At 46.8% G+C, this 19,360-nt stretch overlaps 1 protein-coding gene across 1 annotated transcript in view; it reads right to left on the bottom strand.

Annotated features, from left to right (window-relative positions):
* The window catches only part of LOC147642475 (protein ENHANCED DISEASE RESISTANCE 2-like), a 32,127-nt gene extending 13,423 nt beyond the window's left edge, over positions 1 to 18,704 (bottom strand). Inside the window, exons 1-8 of the mRNA XM_086806887.1 lie at positions 18,163 to 18,704; positions 17,457 to 17,528; positions 17,320 to 17,373; positions 17,136 to 17,201; positions 17,006 to 17,061; positions 16,838 to 16,917; positions 16,051 to 16,179; positions 15,934 to 15,968 (exon numbers count right to left, since the gene is read on the bottom strand). Coding sequence (XP_086663013.1) covers positions 15,934 to 15,968; positions 16,051 to 16,179; positions 16,838 to 16,917; positions 17,006 to 17,061; positions 17,136 to 17,201; positions 17,320 to 17,373; positions 17,457 to 17,528; positions 18,163 to 18,333 — 663 coding nt within the window. The 5' untranslated portion in view covers positions 18,334 to 18,704. The remainder of the gene's footprint in view (positions 1 to 15,933; positions 15,969 to 16,050; positions 16,180 to 16,837; positions 16,918 to 17,005; positions 17,062 to 17,135; positions 17,202 to 17,319; positions 17,374 to 17,456; positions 17,529 to 18,162) is intronic.
* Positions 18,705 to 19,360: the final 656 nt, after the last annotated feature.

A 19,360-nucleotide genomic window follows, 5' to 3' on the forward strand; every position in this document is an offset into this window, starting at 1 on the left:
TGCGGGATGCACGTGACATCCCCTTCTGCTTAACTTGACGGAAGCTGCATAGCCTCCAAATAATCCGTCAATAATGCCGGATAGTCTTCGAAAAATTCTTTGTCGAGCCATACCGCTTCATGAGTTCCTCGGTCCTGAAACTTCGTGAGGAATTGTCGTAGTCTTCGGCCTGAGCCATGCTTGAAACGATGCAGAAGGATCTGTTCTGGAACCATGACTTCTGCTTCATCAACAATGTCTGGTTCCGCTTCGTCTTTGACCTCTGAAGGGGGTGGACCTGCATAGGCTTTAACCAACTGACATGAAATACATCGTGCATAGTCCAACTCGGAGGTAGCTTTAACTGCATAGACACCTCATTAATCTTTTTCCGGATGGGAAAAGGTCCGAAGCTCCTGAAAGACAACTTTGGGCATCGCTTGCCCACCTGCTTCAATCTTTGCTTCATAGTCCGAAGATACACCCAATCCCCTTCCGAAAACTTCATGTCCCTTCGATCTTTATTGGCCTGTCGAGTGTAAGCCTCTTGCGCTTTAGCCAATCTGTCTTTAACGGACTCTAGGATCTCCTGGTAAGACTCTGTCACTCTGTTCGCCTCAGGTACTGAAGACGAAGTCCTGGTTAACAACGACTGAAAAGGTCTTCCAAACGCTGTCTCATATGGAGTCCTGCCAATAGCTGAAGAAAAAGAGTCATTCAAAACAGCTTGAACTAAAGGCAAAAACGATTCCCACTTACCTTGCTGATCGTGGACATAACACTTCAGCACATCTGTCTGGCCATCTGTCTGTGGGTGGAATGCACTGGAAAAATTCAACTTAGTACCAAAATTATCAAACAATGCCCTCCAAAAATGACTGGTAAACTTGGCATCTCGGTCTGACACTATGGTTCTAGGAATCCCGCCAATCAGGTACCAATGCCGAATGAATAGCTGGGCAACATCCTCGGCGGTCACATTGGCCCTGCAAGGAATAAGCACAACAAATTTGCTGAACCTATCAACAATAGTTAAACACTGCGTATTACGCTTACTCGGACTAGGAGGCAGATTTGTGACAAAGTCCATCGAAATGTCCTGGAAAGGACCCTCAGGAATTGGCAAAGGCTGTAACAACCCTATCTTCTTTCAACGAGGAGCTTTCACCTTTTGACAAATGTCACAGCGTTGTACATATGTAAACACATCACGCCTCATCTTTGGCCAATAGTATTGCCGTTCTAATTTCTCCAGAGTCGAATGACCACCTGTAATGACGTCATGGGCATCATGGAGAAGAGCTGCCCGGAATGATTTCATGACACATAGTCAGCCTTTATAGAAAAGCCAACCATCGCGTATCAGAAAATGGCATGGTCCTATGGCATCCAATGCCTGTTCCCACTGAGTACCGAATTCCTCGGAATCCACGTACGTGTGCTTCATGTCTTCTAGTCCTGTACCAACAAGGTCAAGTCTAGTGTAGTGGTCTGAATCGCAAATACTTGTCCCTTCCTGCTCAAAGCATCGGCCACTGGATTGGCCTTTCCTAGAAGGTACTCAATCATGCCACCGAACTGTTGGAATATCTGACTCCAGCGGTGTTATCGATCACTCCACTGTGCACTTGGCATCGTCTGAATCCAGCGCAATGCCTGATGGTCAGTGCGAACCTCGAAGTCACGGCCATACAGGAAATGTTTCCAATGTTTCAAGGCCTGTATAACTGCTAGGAGTTCACGATCATAGACTGAGTAGTTCTTTTCGGCGGGCAGTAACTTACGAGACATGTAAACTACCGGATGACCATTCTGTTGCAATACACCTCCAATTGCGATGTTACTCGCATCGGTGATCACTTGAAATGGTTCGTCCCACGAGGCAAGGGCTAAACAAGGCGCTTCTGACAAAGCCACCTTGAGGTTCTGGAATGCCTCCAACGCTCGTGGAGTCATTCGAATCTTTTGCCTTCTTGTTTTCACTCCCTTTAGGAGATCAGTGAGGTCTGCCGAGAGATCAGAAAACTTGTCAATGTGGGTGGAATATGCCTGGCATATACCCACAAATGATCTAATGTCATAAGCGGTCTGAGGTACTTCCCAGTTAACAATCTCGGCCACTTTAGCCGGATCAAGTCCAATGCCTTCTGCACTAATTATATATCCCAAGTAATGTACCTGGAACAGATAAAATTCTGACTTCTTTTCATTGACATAGAGCTCGTTGCTTTCCAGCAACTTAAGGACTTTCTCCACATCAATGTCATGCTGCTCAACTGTAGCTGAAAATATGAGTATGTCGTCCAGAAATATGAACACACACTCTCCAATCAACTCCCGGAAAATACGCATCATCATGCGGTTAAATGTAGCGGGGGCGTTCGTCAATCCAAATGGCATGACCACAAATTCATAGTGGGCCCGTTCTGTACGGAAGGCTGTCTTGGGGATGTCCCCCTCAACAATCTGTACCTGGTGGTACCCACACTTTAAATCCAGTTTTGAGAACACCTTTGCTCCATTCAGCCTCTCGAGAATATAGTCAATTCGAGGCATCGCGAATCTGCTCTTGATAGTCAGCTTGTTGAGGGCACGATAATCGACACACAACCGGGAAGATCCATCTTTCTTCTTGACAAACAAGATCGGTGCTGCAAATGGCGACACGCTGGGGTGGATGAAGCCAGCTTGCAACAATTCTTGGAGTTGGCGGTCCAACTCCGATTCCATTGCCTTAGAAAGGCGATACGGAAACTTGCTCGGGGGTTCCGAGACTGGGAGGAGGTCAATCCTGTGATCCTCCGGTCTGGACGGGGGGAGCTGGGGAGGGAGACTGTCCCGAAGAAAAATCTTCTGGAACTTTTCATGGAGAACCGAGTACTTCTCGGAAGCACTGGCCACCGTCTGGGCTGTCTGGATGTAAATCATCGCACACTGTGCGCCTTTCCTGACTGCTCGCTTAGCCTGCAAGTGGCTTATGAGCGGAAAGTTTGGAATCCCTGGCTCACACTTAATGGTCACCGAGGTGTTTGACACATTCCGATTGTTCTGGAACATGTGCTTGTCCCACTTGACATCAGGAAGAAACTTGTGAAACCGCTGGATACCCAAAATTATGTATGCTCCTACAAGAGGGGCAACCATTAAGTCACGCACAAACTCTATGCCCTGAATCACTAACTTAGCACCTAGAGCTTCATACTTGACGCTCGTTGTCATACCTGTGCTAAAACCCTCAACCTGTTTGTCCACTGGAGTCAGCTAGAAACGGGCACGCCTAGCGGCCTGTTCTGTGACCACATCCTCCGTGCCGCCGCTGTCAAACAAGACAACGACTCTCTGGCCACCTATGTAGCCAAAGGACTTGAGCAATTCGTTGCGCTCATACTCCTGGTCATGGGCGCCCTTCTGCTTATCTTCGAGCTCCCGGCTAATAATTGCTCCAACTGAAGCACCGGGGGTTGAAGAACTAGGGGTAGCCGCTGGGGTCTGTGTGGGTGCTGTGCTCACCACGGAAGCTGTGGAGGCGGCGACGGCCTTTGGAGGCTTCTTCGAACAATCCCGAGAAGTATGTCCTTTTGTGTGACAAAAGAAACATCTACCCTCCTTCTTGTACTGAGAAAGCTCCTCAGCACTCGACTTGCCACCTGTCTTGCCTGCCTCCGCTTTCTGGTCTGGAGTAAGCTTAGATGCATTGTTCGAGTTCTTGGAGCCAGAGGCTCCCGGGCTCTGTCCTAGGGAAGACCCCGTCTAGTTCTGGCTTTTGCCCCCCGAGGCGTTATGGGAGAAGCCGGCTGGGAAGTCTTGTGTTTCATTTCTGCACTCTGCGCAAGCGAGAGTGCGTCCTCAAAGGTGGCTGGCCTAAACATACGCACCTCCCATTGGATTTGCGTGTCCAGGCCATACAAAAACTGCCCTTTCTTGTCCGAATCAGATAAGCCTAATTGTAGACACAAGGTCGAAATTTTATTGGCAAACTGAAGGACTGGTTGCGCATTCTGACGCGCTCCCCTGAACTCGTCTTTGAGTCGCTCAAGGTAGTGGGGCGGTAGAAACCGCTGCTTAAGGTCGCGGACGAACTCGTCCCACAATTAAGCTGCCATACCTGCTCTGGTGTGGGCATGAGCCCACTGAGTCCACCAAGGAATGGCCTCACCTTCCAAGTACCAACTAGCTAAGATCACTTTGTCAGTATCTGTTTTTCTAACTGCGGCAAAGTAAGCTTCAAATTGATGCAACCATGAATAAAGAGTTGTGGGATCGAGTTTACCATTATACTTACTGAAATTCATTTTCTCGGGAAAATGATTCGAGGGCGCCGCCGGTGTCAATCTGGCGTCCAAAGCTCTGAGGTAACGCTCGTGTTCCACACGTCGCATGGCGTCGTCTTCTCGTTGTCGGATCTCCAATGCACGCAGCTGCATCTCAAGCAAGGAGCTTGGCTGCGGCTGTGACCCAGCGAGAGGGTCCCTGTTTGACGAGGATCTGGTATCTGGGATACGGAAGGAGAGGGAGGAGGAGATGGAAAACGCGACGCTGGAGAGCGAGAACGCTCCTCCAGAGCCAAAATCCGCGCCTTCTGCTCATCCAACTTGGTTGTCTGGTCTGCGATAGCTCGCATCATCTGCTGGAACATGTCTGTGACACTCAAGCCGGGTGCCCTCGCTGGGCTGCCTGGTGCACTCTGGTCCCATGGTTCTGGTTCTCTCTCGTCGCCAAAGCTCGTCATAGCGGGAAAATGCAATTCCTTTCCGGAACGCAATCTGACCATCCACTATCTATGTGGGAGACTTCCGGAGGCTTCCGGAGGCTAAAAACCAACCGTCCTTCGAGGGACAGGAGTCACTCCGAAAGGGGTAGTCCACCGGCGTCTAAAAACCAACCACACGAGCGAAAAAAAAAATTCTGGTTTTCTTTGCTGAATCTTTGTCCTTGAAGTAGGCTCTGATACCACTATAATATGCGGAAGCTTCGGAGAAGGATCGGTACTTCAAAACTCAGAAATCAGCACTCTTTTCGCGACGGAATTAACGCACAAACTGAAAGGAGATGTGCAAAAAATAGAGAGAGAAGGGGGAGATGGAGAGGACATAGTATTGGGTCCCAATTACCCTCTGTAGGACCCCCACCACGGATGGTGTATTTGCTTTATTAGAATGATGTAAATCTGAAAACAAATACAGAAAACTTGACCTTTTCTTGGCTGGAAAATCCTGCCCTTGACCTTCACAAGTCCACCCCTTTTCTTGGCAATCTCCTTGGCTTGACTGGCCCTTGATTGGCTTGAGCACTTGGTGAAAACTAAGATGAATGATGGGATTATGGCCTCCACTATTTATACTCCTCCTGAGGAGTAGTCGGCCAGCTGAAAAAACAAGCTTTGTCCCACGACTGGTGAAATTCAGCAATAAATGCTGAATTAAATCACAAAAAATAATACCTTTTTTCCCTAACAGGCTGAAAGTGATGCGCCTGCTTTTGATTGGCTGGACACCACTTTTGTCCACAATCCCAAGGCTGGGCAGCCTGTATGGGCTGCCCCATACATGCCCTACAGCCATACAAAGGCTGTAATCTCCTAGAGATTGCCTTATCTGTGCCCTAGGGCTGTCCTACAGCCCCTCCATGGCTGGTGGGTACAGCCTGGGCCTTCCTGGCCCTCATGGGGGTGGTTCTACACCATTCCCATGCCCACACTCAGATCCGGGGTAGTCCTATGGGCTGGCCCCTTGTCCTAAACATAATCTACTCAGTGATCTGGCATACGATACCATACCAGATACACAGAACCACTGACATCATTCTAGAGGGAGACTCACAGCGCGGACTGGCACTGTTTCATGTGCACGACAGTGCACACCTGACCTTGGACTCATGTGCAGGACAATGCACACCTGACCTCGGACGACTGAGATGGATCCCTGGCTGACTCGTCCCGGACTGGGCTCACATGGGACCACTTCACCATCCCAGGTCATGCACCTTCTGTATAGAAATGTCTACGTGGCATCCAAGTGCGGGATGCACGTGACATCCCCTTCTGCTTAACTTGACGGAAGCTGCATAGCCTCCAAATAATCCGTCAATAATGCCGGATAGTCTTCGAAAAATTCTTTGTCGAGCCATACCGCTTCATGAGTTCCTCGGTCCTGAAACTTCGTGAGGAATTGTCGTAGTCTTCGGCCTGAGCCATGCTTGAAACGATGCAGAAGGATCTGTTCTGGAACCATGACTTCTGCTTCATCAACAATGTCTGGTTCCGCTTCGTCTTTGACCTCTGAAGGGGGTGGACCTGCATAGGCTTTAACCAACTGACATGAAATACATCGTGCATAGTCCAACTCGGAGGTAGCTTTAACTGCATAGACACCTCATTAATCTTTTTCCGGATGGGAAAAGGTCCGAAGCTCCTGAAAGACAACTTTGGGCATCGCTTGCCCACCTGCTTCAATCTTTGCTTCATAGTCCGAAGATACACCCAATCCCCTTCCGAAAACTTCATGTCCCTTCGATCTTTATTGGCCTGTCGAGTGTAAGCCTCTTGCGCTTTAGCCAATCTGTCTTTAACGGACTCTAGGATCTCCTGGTAAGACTCTGTCACTCTGTTCGCCTCAGGTACTGAAGACGAAGTCCTGGTTAACAACGACTGAAAAGGTCTTCCAAACGCTGTCTCATATGGAGTCCTGCCAATAGCTGAAGAAAAAGAGTCATTCAAAACAGCTTGAACTAAAGGCAAAAACGATTCCCACTTACCTTGCTGATCGTGGACATAACACTTCAGCACATCTGTCTGGCCATCTGTCTGTGGGTGGAATGCACTGGAAAAATTCAACTTAGTACCAAAATTATCAAACAATGCCCTCCAAAAATGACTGGTAAACTTGGCATCTCGGTCTGACACTATGGTTCTAGGAATCCCGCCAATCAGGTACCAATGCCGAATGAATAGCTGGGCAACATCCTCGGCGGTCACATTGGCCCTGCAAGGAATAAGCACAACAAATTTGCTGAACCTATCAACAATAGTTAAACACTGCGTATTACGCTTACTCGGACTAGGAGGCAGATTTGTGACAAAGTCCATCGAAATGTCCTGGAAAGGACCCTCAGGAATTGGCAAAGGCTGTAACAACCCTATCTTCTTTCAACGAGGAGCTTTCACCTTTTGACAAATGTCACAGCGTTGTACATATGTAAACACATCACGCCTCATCTTTGGCCAATAGTATTGCCGTTCTAATTTCTCCAGAGTCGAATGACCACCTGTAATGACGTCATGGGCATCATGGAGAAGAGCTGCCCGGAATGATTTCATGACACATAGTCAGCCTTTATAGAAAAGCCAACCATCGCGTATCAGAAAATGGCATGGTCCTGTGGCATCCAATGCCTGTTCCCACTGAGTACCGAATTCCTCGGAATCCACGTACGTGTGCTTCATGTCTTCTAGTCCTGTACCAACAAGGTCAAGTCTAGTGTAGTGGTCTGAATCGCAAATACTTGTCCCTTCCTGCTCAAAGCATCGGCCACTGGATTGGCCTTTCCTAGAAGGTACTCAATCATGCCACCGAACTGTTGGAATATCTGACTCCAGCGGTGTTATCGATCACTCCACTGTGCACTTGGCATCGTCTGAATCCAGCGCAATGCCTGATGGTCAGTGCGAACCTCGAAGTCACGGCCATACAGGAAATGTTTCCAATGTTTCAAGGCCTGTATAACTGCTAGGAGTTCACGATCATAGACTGAGTAGTTCTTTTCGGCGGGCAGTAACTTACGAGACATGTAAACTACCGGATGACCATTCTGTTGCAATACACCTCCAATTGCGATGTTACTCGCATCGGTGATCACTTGAAATGGTTCGTCCCACGAGGCAAGGGCTAAACAAGGCGCTTCTGACAAAGCCACCTTGAGGTTCTGGAATGCCTCCAACGCTCGTGGAGTCATTCGAATCTTTTGCCTTCTTGTTTTCACTCCCTTTAGGAGATCAGTGAGGTCTGCCGAGAGATCAGAAAACTTGTCAATGTGGGTGGAATATGCCTGGCATATACCCACAAATGATCTAATGTCATAAGCGGTCTGAGGTACTTCCCAGTTAACAATCTCGGCCACTTTAGCCGGATCAAGTCCAATGCCTTCTGCACTAATTATATATCCCAAGTAATGTACCTGGAACAGATAAAATTCTGACTTCTTTTCATTGACATAGAGCTCGTTGCTTTCCAGCAACTTAAGGACTTTCTCCACATCAATGTCATGCTGCTCAACTGTAGCTGAAAATATGAGTATGTCGTCCAGAAATATGAACACACACTCTCCAATCAACTCCCGGAAAATACGCATCATCATGCGGTTAAATGTAGCGGGGGCGTTCGTCAATCCAAATGGCATGACCACAAATTCATAGTGGGCCCGTTCTGTACGGAAGGCTGTCTTGGGGATGTCCCCCTCAACAATCTGTACCTGGTGGTACCCACACTTTAAATCCAGTTTTGAGAACACCTTTGCTCCATTCAACCTCTCGAGAATATAGTCAATTCGAGGCATCGGGAATCTGCTCTTGATAGTCAGCTTGTTGAGGGCACGATAATCGACACACAACCGGGAAGATCCATCTTTCTTCTTGACAAACAAGATCGGTGCTGCAAATGGCGACACGCTGGGGTGGATGAAGCCAGCTTGCAACAATTCTTGGAGTTGGCGGTCCAACTCCGATTCCATTGCCTTAGAAAGGCGATACGGAAACTTGCTCGGGGGTTCCGAGACTGGGAGGAGGTCAATCCTGTGATCCTCCGGTCTGGACGGGGGGAGCTGGGGAGGGAGACTGTCCCGAAGAAAAATCTTCTGGAACTTTTCATGGAGAACCGAGTACTTCTCGGAAGCACTGGCCACCGTCTGGGCTGTCTGGATGTAAATCATCGCACACTGTGCGCCTTTCCTGACTGCTCGCTTAGCCTGCAAGTGGCTTATGGGCGGAAAGTTTGGAATCCCTGGCTCACACTTAATGGTCACCGAGGTGTTTGACACATTCCGATTGTTCTGGAACGTGTGCTTGTCCCACTTGACATCAGGAAGAAACTTGTGAAACCGCTGGATACCCAAAATTATGTATGCTCCTACAAGAGGGGCAACCATTAAGTCACGCACAAACTCTATGCCCTGAATCACTAACTTAGCACCTAGAGCTTCATACTTGACGCTCGTTGTCATACCTGTGCTAAAACCCTCAACCTGTTTGTCCACTGGAGTCAGCTAGAAACGGGCACGCCTAGCGGCCTGTTCTGTGACCACATCCTCCGTGCCGCCGCTGTCAAACAAGACAACGACTCTCTGGCCACCTATGTAGCCAAAGGACTTGAGCAATTCGTTGCGCTCATACTCCTGGTCATGGGCGCCCTTCTGCTTATCTTCGAGCTCCCGGCTAATAATTGCTCCAACTGAAGCACCGGGGGTTGAAGAACTAGGGGTAGCCGCTGGGGTCTGTGTGGGTGCTGTGCTCACCACGGAAGCTGTGGAGGCGGCGACGGCCTTTGGAGGCTTCTTCGAACAATCCCGAGAAGTATGTCCTTTTGTGTGACAAAAGAAACATCTACCCTCCTTCTTGTACTGAGAAAGCTCCTCAGCACTCGACTTGCCACCTGTCTTGCCTGCCTCCGCTTTCTGGTCTGGAGTAAGCTTAGATGCATTGTTCGAGTTCTTGGAGCCAGAGGCTCCCGGGCTCTGTCCTAGGGAAGACCCCGTCTAGTTCTGGCTTTTGCCCCCCGAGGCGTTATGGGAGAAGCCGGCTGGGAAGTCTTGTGTTTCATTTCTGCACTCTGCGCAAGCGAGAGTGCGTCCTCAAAGGTGGCTGGCCTAAACATACGCACCTCCCATTGGATTTGCGTGTCCAGGCCATACAAAAACTGCCCTTTCTTGTCCGAATCAGATAAGCCTAATTGTAGACACAAGGTCGAAATTTTATTGGCAAACTGAAGGACTGGTTGCGCATTCTGACGCGCTCCCCTGAACTCGTCTTTGAGTCGCTCAAGGTAGTGGGGCGGTAGAAACCGCTGCTTAAGGTCGCGGACGAACTCGTCCCACAATTAAGCTGCCATACCTGCTCTGGTGTGGGCATGAGCCCACTGAGTCCACCAAGGAATGGCCTCACCTTCCAAGTACCAACTAGCTAAGATCACTTTGTCAGTATCTGTTTTTCTAACTGCGGCAAAGTAAGCTTCAAATTGATGCAACCATGAATAAAGAGTTGTGGGATCGAGTTTACCATTATACTTACTGAAATTCATTTTCTCGGGAAAATGATTCGAGGGCGCCGCCGGTGTCAATCTGGCGTCCAAAGCTCTGAGGTAACGCTCGTGTTCCACACGTCGCATGGCGTCGTCTTCTCGTTGTCGGATCTCCAATGCACGCAGCTGCATCTCAAGCAAGGAGCTTGGCTGCGGCTGTGACCCAGCGAGAGGGTCCCTGTTTGACGAGGATCTGGTATCTGGGATACGGAAGGAGAGGGAGGAGGAGATGGAAAACGCGACGCTGGAGAGCGAGAACGCTCCTCCAGAGCCAAAATCCGCGCCTTCTGCTCATCCAACTTGGTTGTCTGGTCTGCGATTGCTCGCATCATCTGCTGGAACATGTCTGTGACACTCAAGCCGGGTGCCCTCGCTGGGCTGCCTGGTGCACTCTGGTCCCATGGTTCTGGTTCTCTCTCGTCGCCAAAGCTCGTCATAGCGGGAAAATGCAATTCCTTTCCGGAACGCAATCTGACCATCCACTATCTATGTGGGAGACTTCCGGAGGCTTCCGGAGGCTAAAAACCAACCGTCCTTCGAGGGACAGGAGTCACTCCGAAAGGGGTAGTCCACCGGCGTCTAAAAACCAACCACACGAGCGAAAAAAAAAATTCTGGTTTTCTTTGCTGAATCTTTGTCCTTGAAGTAGGCTCTGATACCACTATAATATGCGGAAGCTTCGGAGAAGGATCGGTACTTCAAAACTCAGAAATCAGCACTCTTTTCGCGACGGAATTAACGCACAAACTGAAAGGAGATGTGCAAAAAATAGAGAGAGAAGGGGGAGATGGAGAGGACATAGTATTGGGTCCCAATTACCCTCTGTAGGACCCCCACCACGGATGGTGTATTTGCTTTATTAGAATGATGTAAATCTGAAAACAAATACAGAAAACTTGACCTTTTCTTGGCTGGAAAATCCTGCCCTTGACCTTCACAAGTCCACCCCTTTTCTTGGCAATCTCCTTGGCTTGACTGGCCCTTGATTGGCTTGAGCACTTGGTGAAAACTAAGATGAATGATGGGATTATGGCCTCCACTATTTATACTCCTCCTGAGGAGTAGTCGGCCAGCTGAAAAAACAAGCTTTGTCCCACGACTGGTGAAATTCAGCAATAAATGCTGAATTAAATCACAAAAAATAATACCTTTTTTCCCTAACAGGCTGAAAGTGATGCGCCTGCTTTTGATTGGCTGGACACCACTTTTGTCCACAATCCCAAGGCTGGGCAGCCTGTATGGGCTGCCCCATACATGCCCTACAGCCATACAAAGGCTGTAATCTCCTGGAGATTGCCTTATCTGTGCCCTAGGGCTGTCCTACAGCCCCTCCATGGCTGGTGGGTACAGCCTGGGCCTTCCTGGCCCTCATGGGGGTGGTTCTACACCATTCCCATGCCCACACTCAGATCCGGGGTAGTCCTATGGGCTGGCCCCTTGTCCTAAACATAATCTACTCAGTGATCTGGCATACGATACTATACCAGATACACAGAACCACTGACATCATTCTAGAGGGAGACTCACAGCGCGGACTGGCACTGTTTCATGTGCACGACAGTGCACACCTGACCTTGGACTCATGTGCAGGACAATGCACACCTGACCTCGGACGACTGAGATGGATCCCTGGCTGACTCGTCCCGGACTGGGCTCACATGGGACCACTTCACCATCCCAAGTCCTGCATCTTCTGTACAGAAATGTCTACGTGGCATCCAAGTGCGAGATGCACGTGACACTACATTTGCCGATGTACAGTCTATTATGAGATCCAAGGGAGATATCACTACCTCTTCCGAGAGGTTTTTGGGCCGTTACGCAGGGTCATGGAGTTTGAGGATCAGAGATGCCTGGGATTGTTCCTACTTGAGCTCAGGAGACACAAAGAGACCCTCTTGGCAGACAGGAAGGAGACCGAGCCATGATGTATCTAGACAGAGGACCCTGACAGATTTCTTCGGCACACGCACAAGCAACCCAGCCCACACACCTCCTGATACCTTCTCCATTGGGCCATCAGGGCACCGACCACGCTCCCAAGGAGTCACCACTGATAGAGCAGTCATCTTATGTCGTGCTCATCGGCCACACCCACCAGGATCCCAACCACGGCATCCTCACCATCGCCAGATCAGAGCCATTATTGCTCGGCATCGGAGGCGCCTACCTCGCTTCTATGACCTCTCCATTCTAGACAGCCCCATGGTGGAGATACTTCATCTAAGGAGAGGGCAATACTTCAACTGATCAGCATACATGGATCTACCTGATATATATTTTCTAGTATTTTCTACTCAGTATCATCTCAGAGTCTTACAATTCTCTTTTTATAACTGTAAGACAATCAATTTATTGTACTTTTTAGTCTCATTTAGTTGTTCTCTTTGATGAGACACCAACTTCAAATGTACTCTCAGTTTTGGTCTCATAGGCCATTATGACCTCTTAGAGACGTCAATATATCATTTCATTCTCTCTCTATTTTTCTATCTCTTGGATACATGGTGGAATCTGTCATAGCATGCCCCGTTGGGCTTACACTGGTATCAGAGTAGGATTTCTCTCCAAAAATCTTTCTTGGGGTGACAGAACCATGTCGAGAGTAAGGGCCTAATGAAGGGAACAATTATGAGGCTAATCCAAGACTTTAGGATGGGAACAACTATGCTGGCAACCAGGGTCGTCGATCCATTACTCATGAGACCGCAACCATGTCCTCAGAAGAGTACAATGATTGCGATTCAAGCATTTGCTCAAGGATGAAGAATTCCTTGCTCGGAGAGCCACTGAAGCCGAAGAGTTGAAGCTACTAAAGCCTATCTCCGTGACAAAGGAGTGATACCGTTGTGGAAAGATCTAGAGCCACCGGGTCTGCTTCTCGCAGAGGAGATAGGGAGGCGCTACTCTCTTGAATGCAGCCTCTTCGAGATAAGCAAGAGAAAGGAAGGCTGCTGGAGCCCACAACAACTGCCAAAGCGGACTTTAAGCCAAGAGAGAAGAGTGCCAAGTTTGATGTTTTCTATGGTAAGCAGGATACACAAAAAGCTTTATCTTTTATTAAGCAATTCCAGGAGAAGAATTCTCCGAAAAGTCCAAGCTTCACATGGTTCGCATGTACTTGAAGGAACTGAGCCGAAGACATGGACCCACCGACTTCAAGATTATGTTCAACAAGAAGTTTCTACCCGCAACTTTTGAAGCAGATGAATCTTCCATCTTCATGTATATGATCTTTGTAAAGGATAAGTGCGAAGACTCGGTGAAGGATGTGAACTCTCTTGAGAGGGAGAGGCTACAGTTTCTACAAGGATACAAGGATTGCTTCATGGATGTTATTCCAGGAGAGTTGTCTCCTGAACAACCAGAGGATCATGTGATAGAGTTGATTGCAGGGAGTTCACCCCCAAATCGACCTCCTTACCGTGTGAGTGCAAAAGATTATGACACAAGTACAGGACTTGCTATCAAAGGGGTTGATACAGCCTAGTTCTTCATCATTTTGTTCTCCAGTGAAGGATGGCTCATTCCGCATGTGCATGGATTACAAAGCCTTGAACAAGATTACAATCAAGAATGCGTTTCCTATACAAAGGGATTGATGATGTATTGGATTGGCTAGAAAGCACGGCATTTTTTAGTTGGATTTTGCAAATTCTATAAGTATGTCTTTTTGTTTTTAGGTTATGTAATAAGAGTTTTAAAATGCACAATGTATATTAAGATTTACTGTCATTTCTAGGAATTATCTAGGTCATTCTCCCTTTCTATTCCCCTTTTGGTTCGTTCTCGTTCCCTGATGGGGCTTTCGTTCCATTCTCGTTCCCATTCCGTTGCTACTATGGTTCAAACACCATTCTTGTTGGTAATCGAGATCCCAGGACCACCAGTTTATTTTGGAGGGCATTGTTTGATAATATGGAAACGAAATTGGATTTTTTTTCCTTGTATCATCCACAGACGGATGGCCAAAGTGAGATAGCAAATTCAACCGTATTGGATTTGTTAAAGTGCTATGTGGCAGAACAAAAAACGGAGTGGAAGAAGTATCTTCCACTAGTAGAGTTTGCCTACAACAATACAATGCATAGTTCCACACGATAGGCAACGTATGATGTTGTTTAGGAAAAAGTCGTACTACCACTACTAAGGACTAAGGATGAGATCTTTGCAACATATGAGTCTATCACAGATTTAGATACGGCTTTTGCACAGGTGCGGACAACCAAGGGTTGAGCAAAAAAAGGCTATGCATAAGTATAGATGGACGGAGGAGTACAGGGAATGTGCTTGGGTATTGTTGAAGCTTGAGAAAGCAAAGAGTAGGTTTATCCTAAGTTGTCCAATAGGTACTATGAACCTTTCCAAATATTGGAAAAGATCAACGATGTGGCTTTTAGACTGGCATTACCTGATCATTGGAGGATTCACAATGCTTTTCATGTGAGTCTCCTAAGAGCTTATAAGAGTCCCAAACCTTTTGGAACCAGTGAGCAAGGATCTACTAGAAGTTGAAGAACTAGAGGAAGTTCTTCAACTAGAGCAGATTGTCTTTCAAAGGAAAGAAAGGAATCGCATGGCAAGGTTACTAGAAAGTATCTTGTCAAGTTCAAGAATTATTCGGCTATGGATGCCAAGTGGGTGGATGAGAACTTCTTTGCGGAGTATCCATAAAAATTTATCACGCATATCGGGAAGCTTTACATTTGATGACAACTCATTAGAAGCCGAGGGGATGTTATCGGCCTTTGTATTTTGACATCCAAGGAACCAAGAACAAAGGAGAGTGCAGAGAATTGAGTATTCTAGAACTCGAGGGTTGTTGTCCAAGAAAATGATGTAATGATTTCTAGAATGCAATTACTTGTTTGGTGTTGTAACTTCAAGACCCAAGAGAGGACTCACCATGTGGACTTCAGGAGATGAAGCTGACTTCCCAAACACATGGAACAGAATCAGGTGGCTACATCGACACAGATGGTAGCACACTTGAGTGTCTATGGATGAGATTCTTCATCAACATATTCTTGTGGACTCTTCATCATCAGATTGGTGGAAATCATCTCCCCGCCATCTCCTTGGTCTACCATCAGTTTTTGTGGTTCTACATGATATATTGTATAACTTGAAATGGCTTGCATTGTACCTTCTTGCAACCACTTATTCACAGATTTTCATCAACATTCTAAGCATTCAAGATGTTATGTTCATAATGAGTACTTAATTAAGCGGAGGGGGAGATCTGAGAGGGAGGCTACGTTGGAATCTGTGAGGAATCTCAAAGCCTAGTCCCAGCTTCATTGCTAAGGACATCAATGGTCCTTAAGGGGGAAAGTATGTTACGTCCAAGGCAGGTGCACACTCGCACAGGGTCAGACTAGAGGCCGGACGTGAGGTGCCTAGCGTCTTCCCTAATGTGGGAAGAGGCTTATAACTAGAGGCATAGTTATCTATAAGTAGAGGCATAGTCATAAGTAATTATAGGGTTAAAAGCTTCCAGAGTGCACAACCTTGCCCAACGTTTGAGAACCTCAAGCAAGAGGGGCTCAAATTCTACTTGACCAAAGTATATAAACAAACCTCGAGACCATTAGTCCCCAAAAAGGCATTAATGCAGAAAAACAAACAAATGTAAATGCAGCCATGGGCGACCGAGGAATGTACTCACCTTTGCACTAGAGATATCTTCAAAAATCCGCAAACCTTCAAACAAGCGAAACATAGTTTTCATTACGAGAATATAAAACATTGCTAAAGCCTCAATGTTGCTAGAGTGGTCAATTACCATCAACTGTCATGATGCACTTCCAATCTTCTTGCTCAATAGCATCACTTTTTTGATGTTTGTAATAATTATCCATGTCATCCGGATCTTGTGCCACCATAGATGGACGCCACAACAATGACTCTGGACCTGATACACAGAAAAAGTTTACTCAATTATTATAAAACTTACAAAAAATGCACCTAGAAGCTCTTTCATGACTTAAATCACTTTTTGCTCTCTCTCTCTCTCTCTCTCTCTCTCTCTCTCTCTCTCTCTCTCTCTCTCTCTCTCTCTCTCTCTCTCTCTCTCTCTCATTTTTCCTCGTATCAATTGGGAGACTATCTTTGAACCTGGGAGACTATCTTTGAGCCTTTCTAGCTAGAAGATCTTAAATCACTTTTTGCAAAAATGCAGCTAGTAGCTCATTTCAAAGCTTAATCCCCTCCCTCCCTCCCTCTCTCTCTCTCTCTCTCTCTCTCTCTCTCTCTCTCTCTCTCTCTCTCTCTCTCTCTTACCGATTGGGAGACTATCTTTGAACCTTCTCTCTCAAAACGTTCCTCCAGTTTCTCTCTTTTTGATGTTTCCTTATAAGTAGCTTGGCTTTCTCTTAGACAAAACAATCCATCCCTTTTCCCTTTTGTCACCATATGCGAAAGCCTTTTTAAAAAATTTCATGGAGATACTTTTACTTGTCATAATTCTTTTCCATCTCTTTGTCTTTCTTGAGAAAAATGGAAAAGAGGGGTTTTTCGTAAACACGAATGCTAATGGAAGTAAAAAACAAGCCAAAGTGACAAAAGCAAACCTCTTCCAATTCTGATCGAACGGCGAGGTATTTTGATGTAAGATCGTGCATGGTCGCGTAAGGATCCACCAAGTCTAAACCTGTTAAGTTCAAGAATCACAACTTAAAGCTCCTTGGAGTCCAAGGAATTGGTTCCCTCAACAAAGAAACCAAAAACTGTCTGCTTACTCTTCTTCGGCTCCAAGCATCCTACGAGCAGTACTCTTCTCATTCTCATACGCAACCTGTATTAACAAACATGAGAAAAACACAAGTCTCCAAATGATCACTTGGCATACAACTGCTTCAACAATCTTACCTCGTCTTTTGCATGTTGAAATGCAGCAAGCCACTTTTGAGCCTCTCCAGCACTGCTGCAGGCAAGCTAGCCACCAAAAACTTTTAACTAGCACTAATCTTAACTAGTAAAGTTGACGCAAGTAGCATGGGGATTCACTGGAAAATGAACACAAACATCAAGAGTTTTGATTGATACAAGATACCTTTCCCTGTTTGTTGCAGTCTACAAGACTGTAAATTCTCAGCACGTACAAGGCCTGTATCACAAACAGAGTCAATACCAGAAATTACACTTTTACTAGAGACCACAGCCATGCCTCTAAGCACAAATGAAGCTTACCCGGCCATGATAAATCTGTCGACCGAGCTCCTCGACCATTAGATTATTTCCCACAATACCACATCGGACAGGCTGCAAAAAGATTGGTGCAAAAACGTTACCTATGCTTGCCAATAATTCTAAAATCCAGCTTCACTATCAACTAGGATCTTTCAACGATAGTATTCTGCATGAGTAAGGCCAAGCAGCTATGCTTGACCCTACACTGCATGTACGTGAACATGGTAAGCATATTTCTGGGAGTAGTAGATGATGAACCATGTTTTGCATGAGTAAGGGCAAACAGCTATGCTTGACCCTACACTGCATGTACGTGTACATCGTAAGCATATTTCTGGGAGTAGTAGGTGGCCCACGTTTCTAGGTGTCTCTACTCAGACTACATTGCAATGGCTCAGACTCAATCTACATTGTGACAGTGAGCCAACATGGCTTTCAATCATTATAATTGGCATTATCTTCAGGATGCATGGAGAAACGCTTTCACAAACTAAAGAGATACAGGGACTTGTAATTTTGATCATTGTCTTTAGCATGCATGGGAAAATGCTATCAAACCTCATATGATATGGGGATTTTCTAGGCTCTTTTCATTGGGAGTTGTTAATGGCATGCCTTTGACTAGCACAGGAGGAATCTCTCTCTCTCTCTCTCTCTCTCTCTCTCTCTCTCACACACACACACACAGAGGGCAAATGCAGAATACCTTTCTAAGCCTTTCTTGTGGATTGCAAGTGTACATCTCCACATGTTTCCCCTTGATGATGAGATAACGGGAGCGGCAGAACTGGTAGCCAAGGGAACTCACGCCAACATGGTAGAGCCATCCCTCGTATACGGCTCCACTGTTTCGTATGTCGGAGGGAGCCAAATTCATCTCCTTTCGCTCGGTAGGGGGAATTCGGTCTTGATTTCTGATAGGAACCCTGAGAAAAGACAGTATGTGGCACGAAAAACACAACCTTTGGCAGCCAAGATCGGATAACAACACAGGCGACGGCAGCCAAGCCCTGAAAAACACAGGCGATGGCAGCCAAACGGCAGCCTATGGCAGCCAAGCAGGAAGCTTTACAGGCATGGCTGCGATGAAGAAAACCAGTCCCTTCAACGCAAGGCGATCTTCTGTCGACATACAACGGGAAAAACGGGGTCTTGCAGAAGAAATCGAAGAGAAGTAAAACACAAAGATGGTGCCAGCAGCTGGTTTTTTTCCCAGAGACGGGAAATGTGCGCGGTTCAGCAGTTGCCAGTCACATATTCCTCTTGACCCCGCTTAATTACGACCACCGCTCCCGGTAGCAGCCGGTCGCCCCAACTTCTGACGTGTTACCGTTGGAGTGCGGCAAAGCTACCTGAAGGTTACGTCATTATTACATTAGTCTCAGCAAAAATGCTGCCTTTTTATTTTTTGAGCCACGTAGACCTTGTGAATTCGCACATCATCGTGCCAGGTCACACCACTCCCCAGGGCCCACTGGGCCACATCCCGATGATTTCATGGACATTTTTTCCAACTTCCAACTCCAAAAGTTAGGTCATCAATCCAATTATATCTATCCCCCTGAAATTATAACCACTCACGTTGACTATTATTAAATGGCTCCCTTATGGGCTGTTTTCGAACCTGACTTTTTGAGCCTCACGAGTCACAAGCATAAAAATGAGAAAAAATTGTCTCTATAAATGAATGAATACCACACATCAGCCTTGAAAACAACTAGTTTGCACTATGTAGTGCAATAGCATGGAAAAATGTCAGTAATAAGTGCTATGGCAAACATTTCATTAACAGTGAAATTAGGTATCTGTCTACTCTTTATTAAACACAATTGACTCCCTCTCCACATGGCCAAACAAGAAGGAGAGAAGGGGCCAAGGAGAAAGGAGGATTTTTCAATTTGAAA

The sequence above is a fragment of the Cibotium barometz genome, chromosome 1 (assembly GCF_041138505.1).
Source record: "Cibotium barometz isolate CiBa-2024 chromosome 1, ASM4113850v1, whole genome shotgun sequence".
In the NCBI taxonomy this organism is placed as follows: domain Eukaryota; kingdom Viridiplantae; phylum Streptophyta; class Polypodiopsida; order Cyatheales; family Cibotiaceae; genus Cibotium; species Cibotium barometz.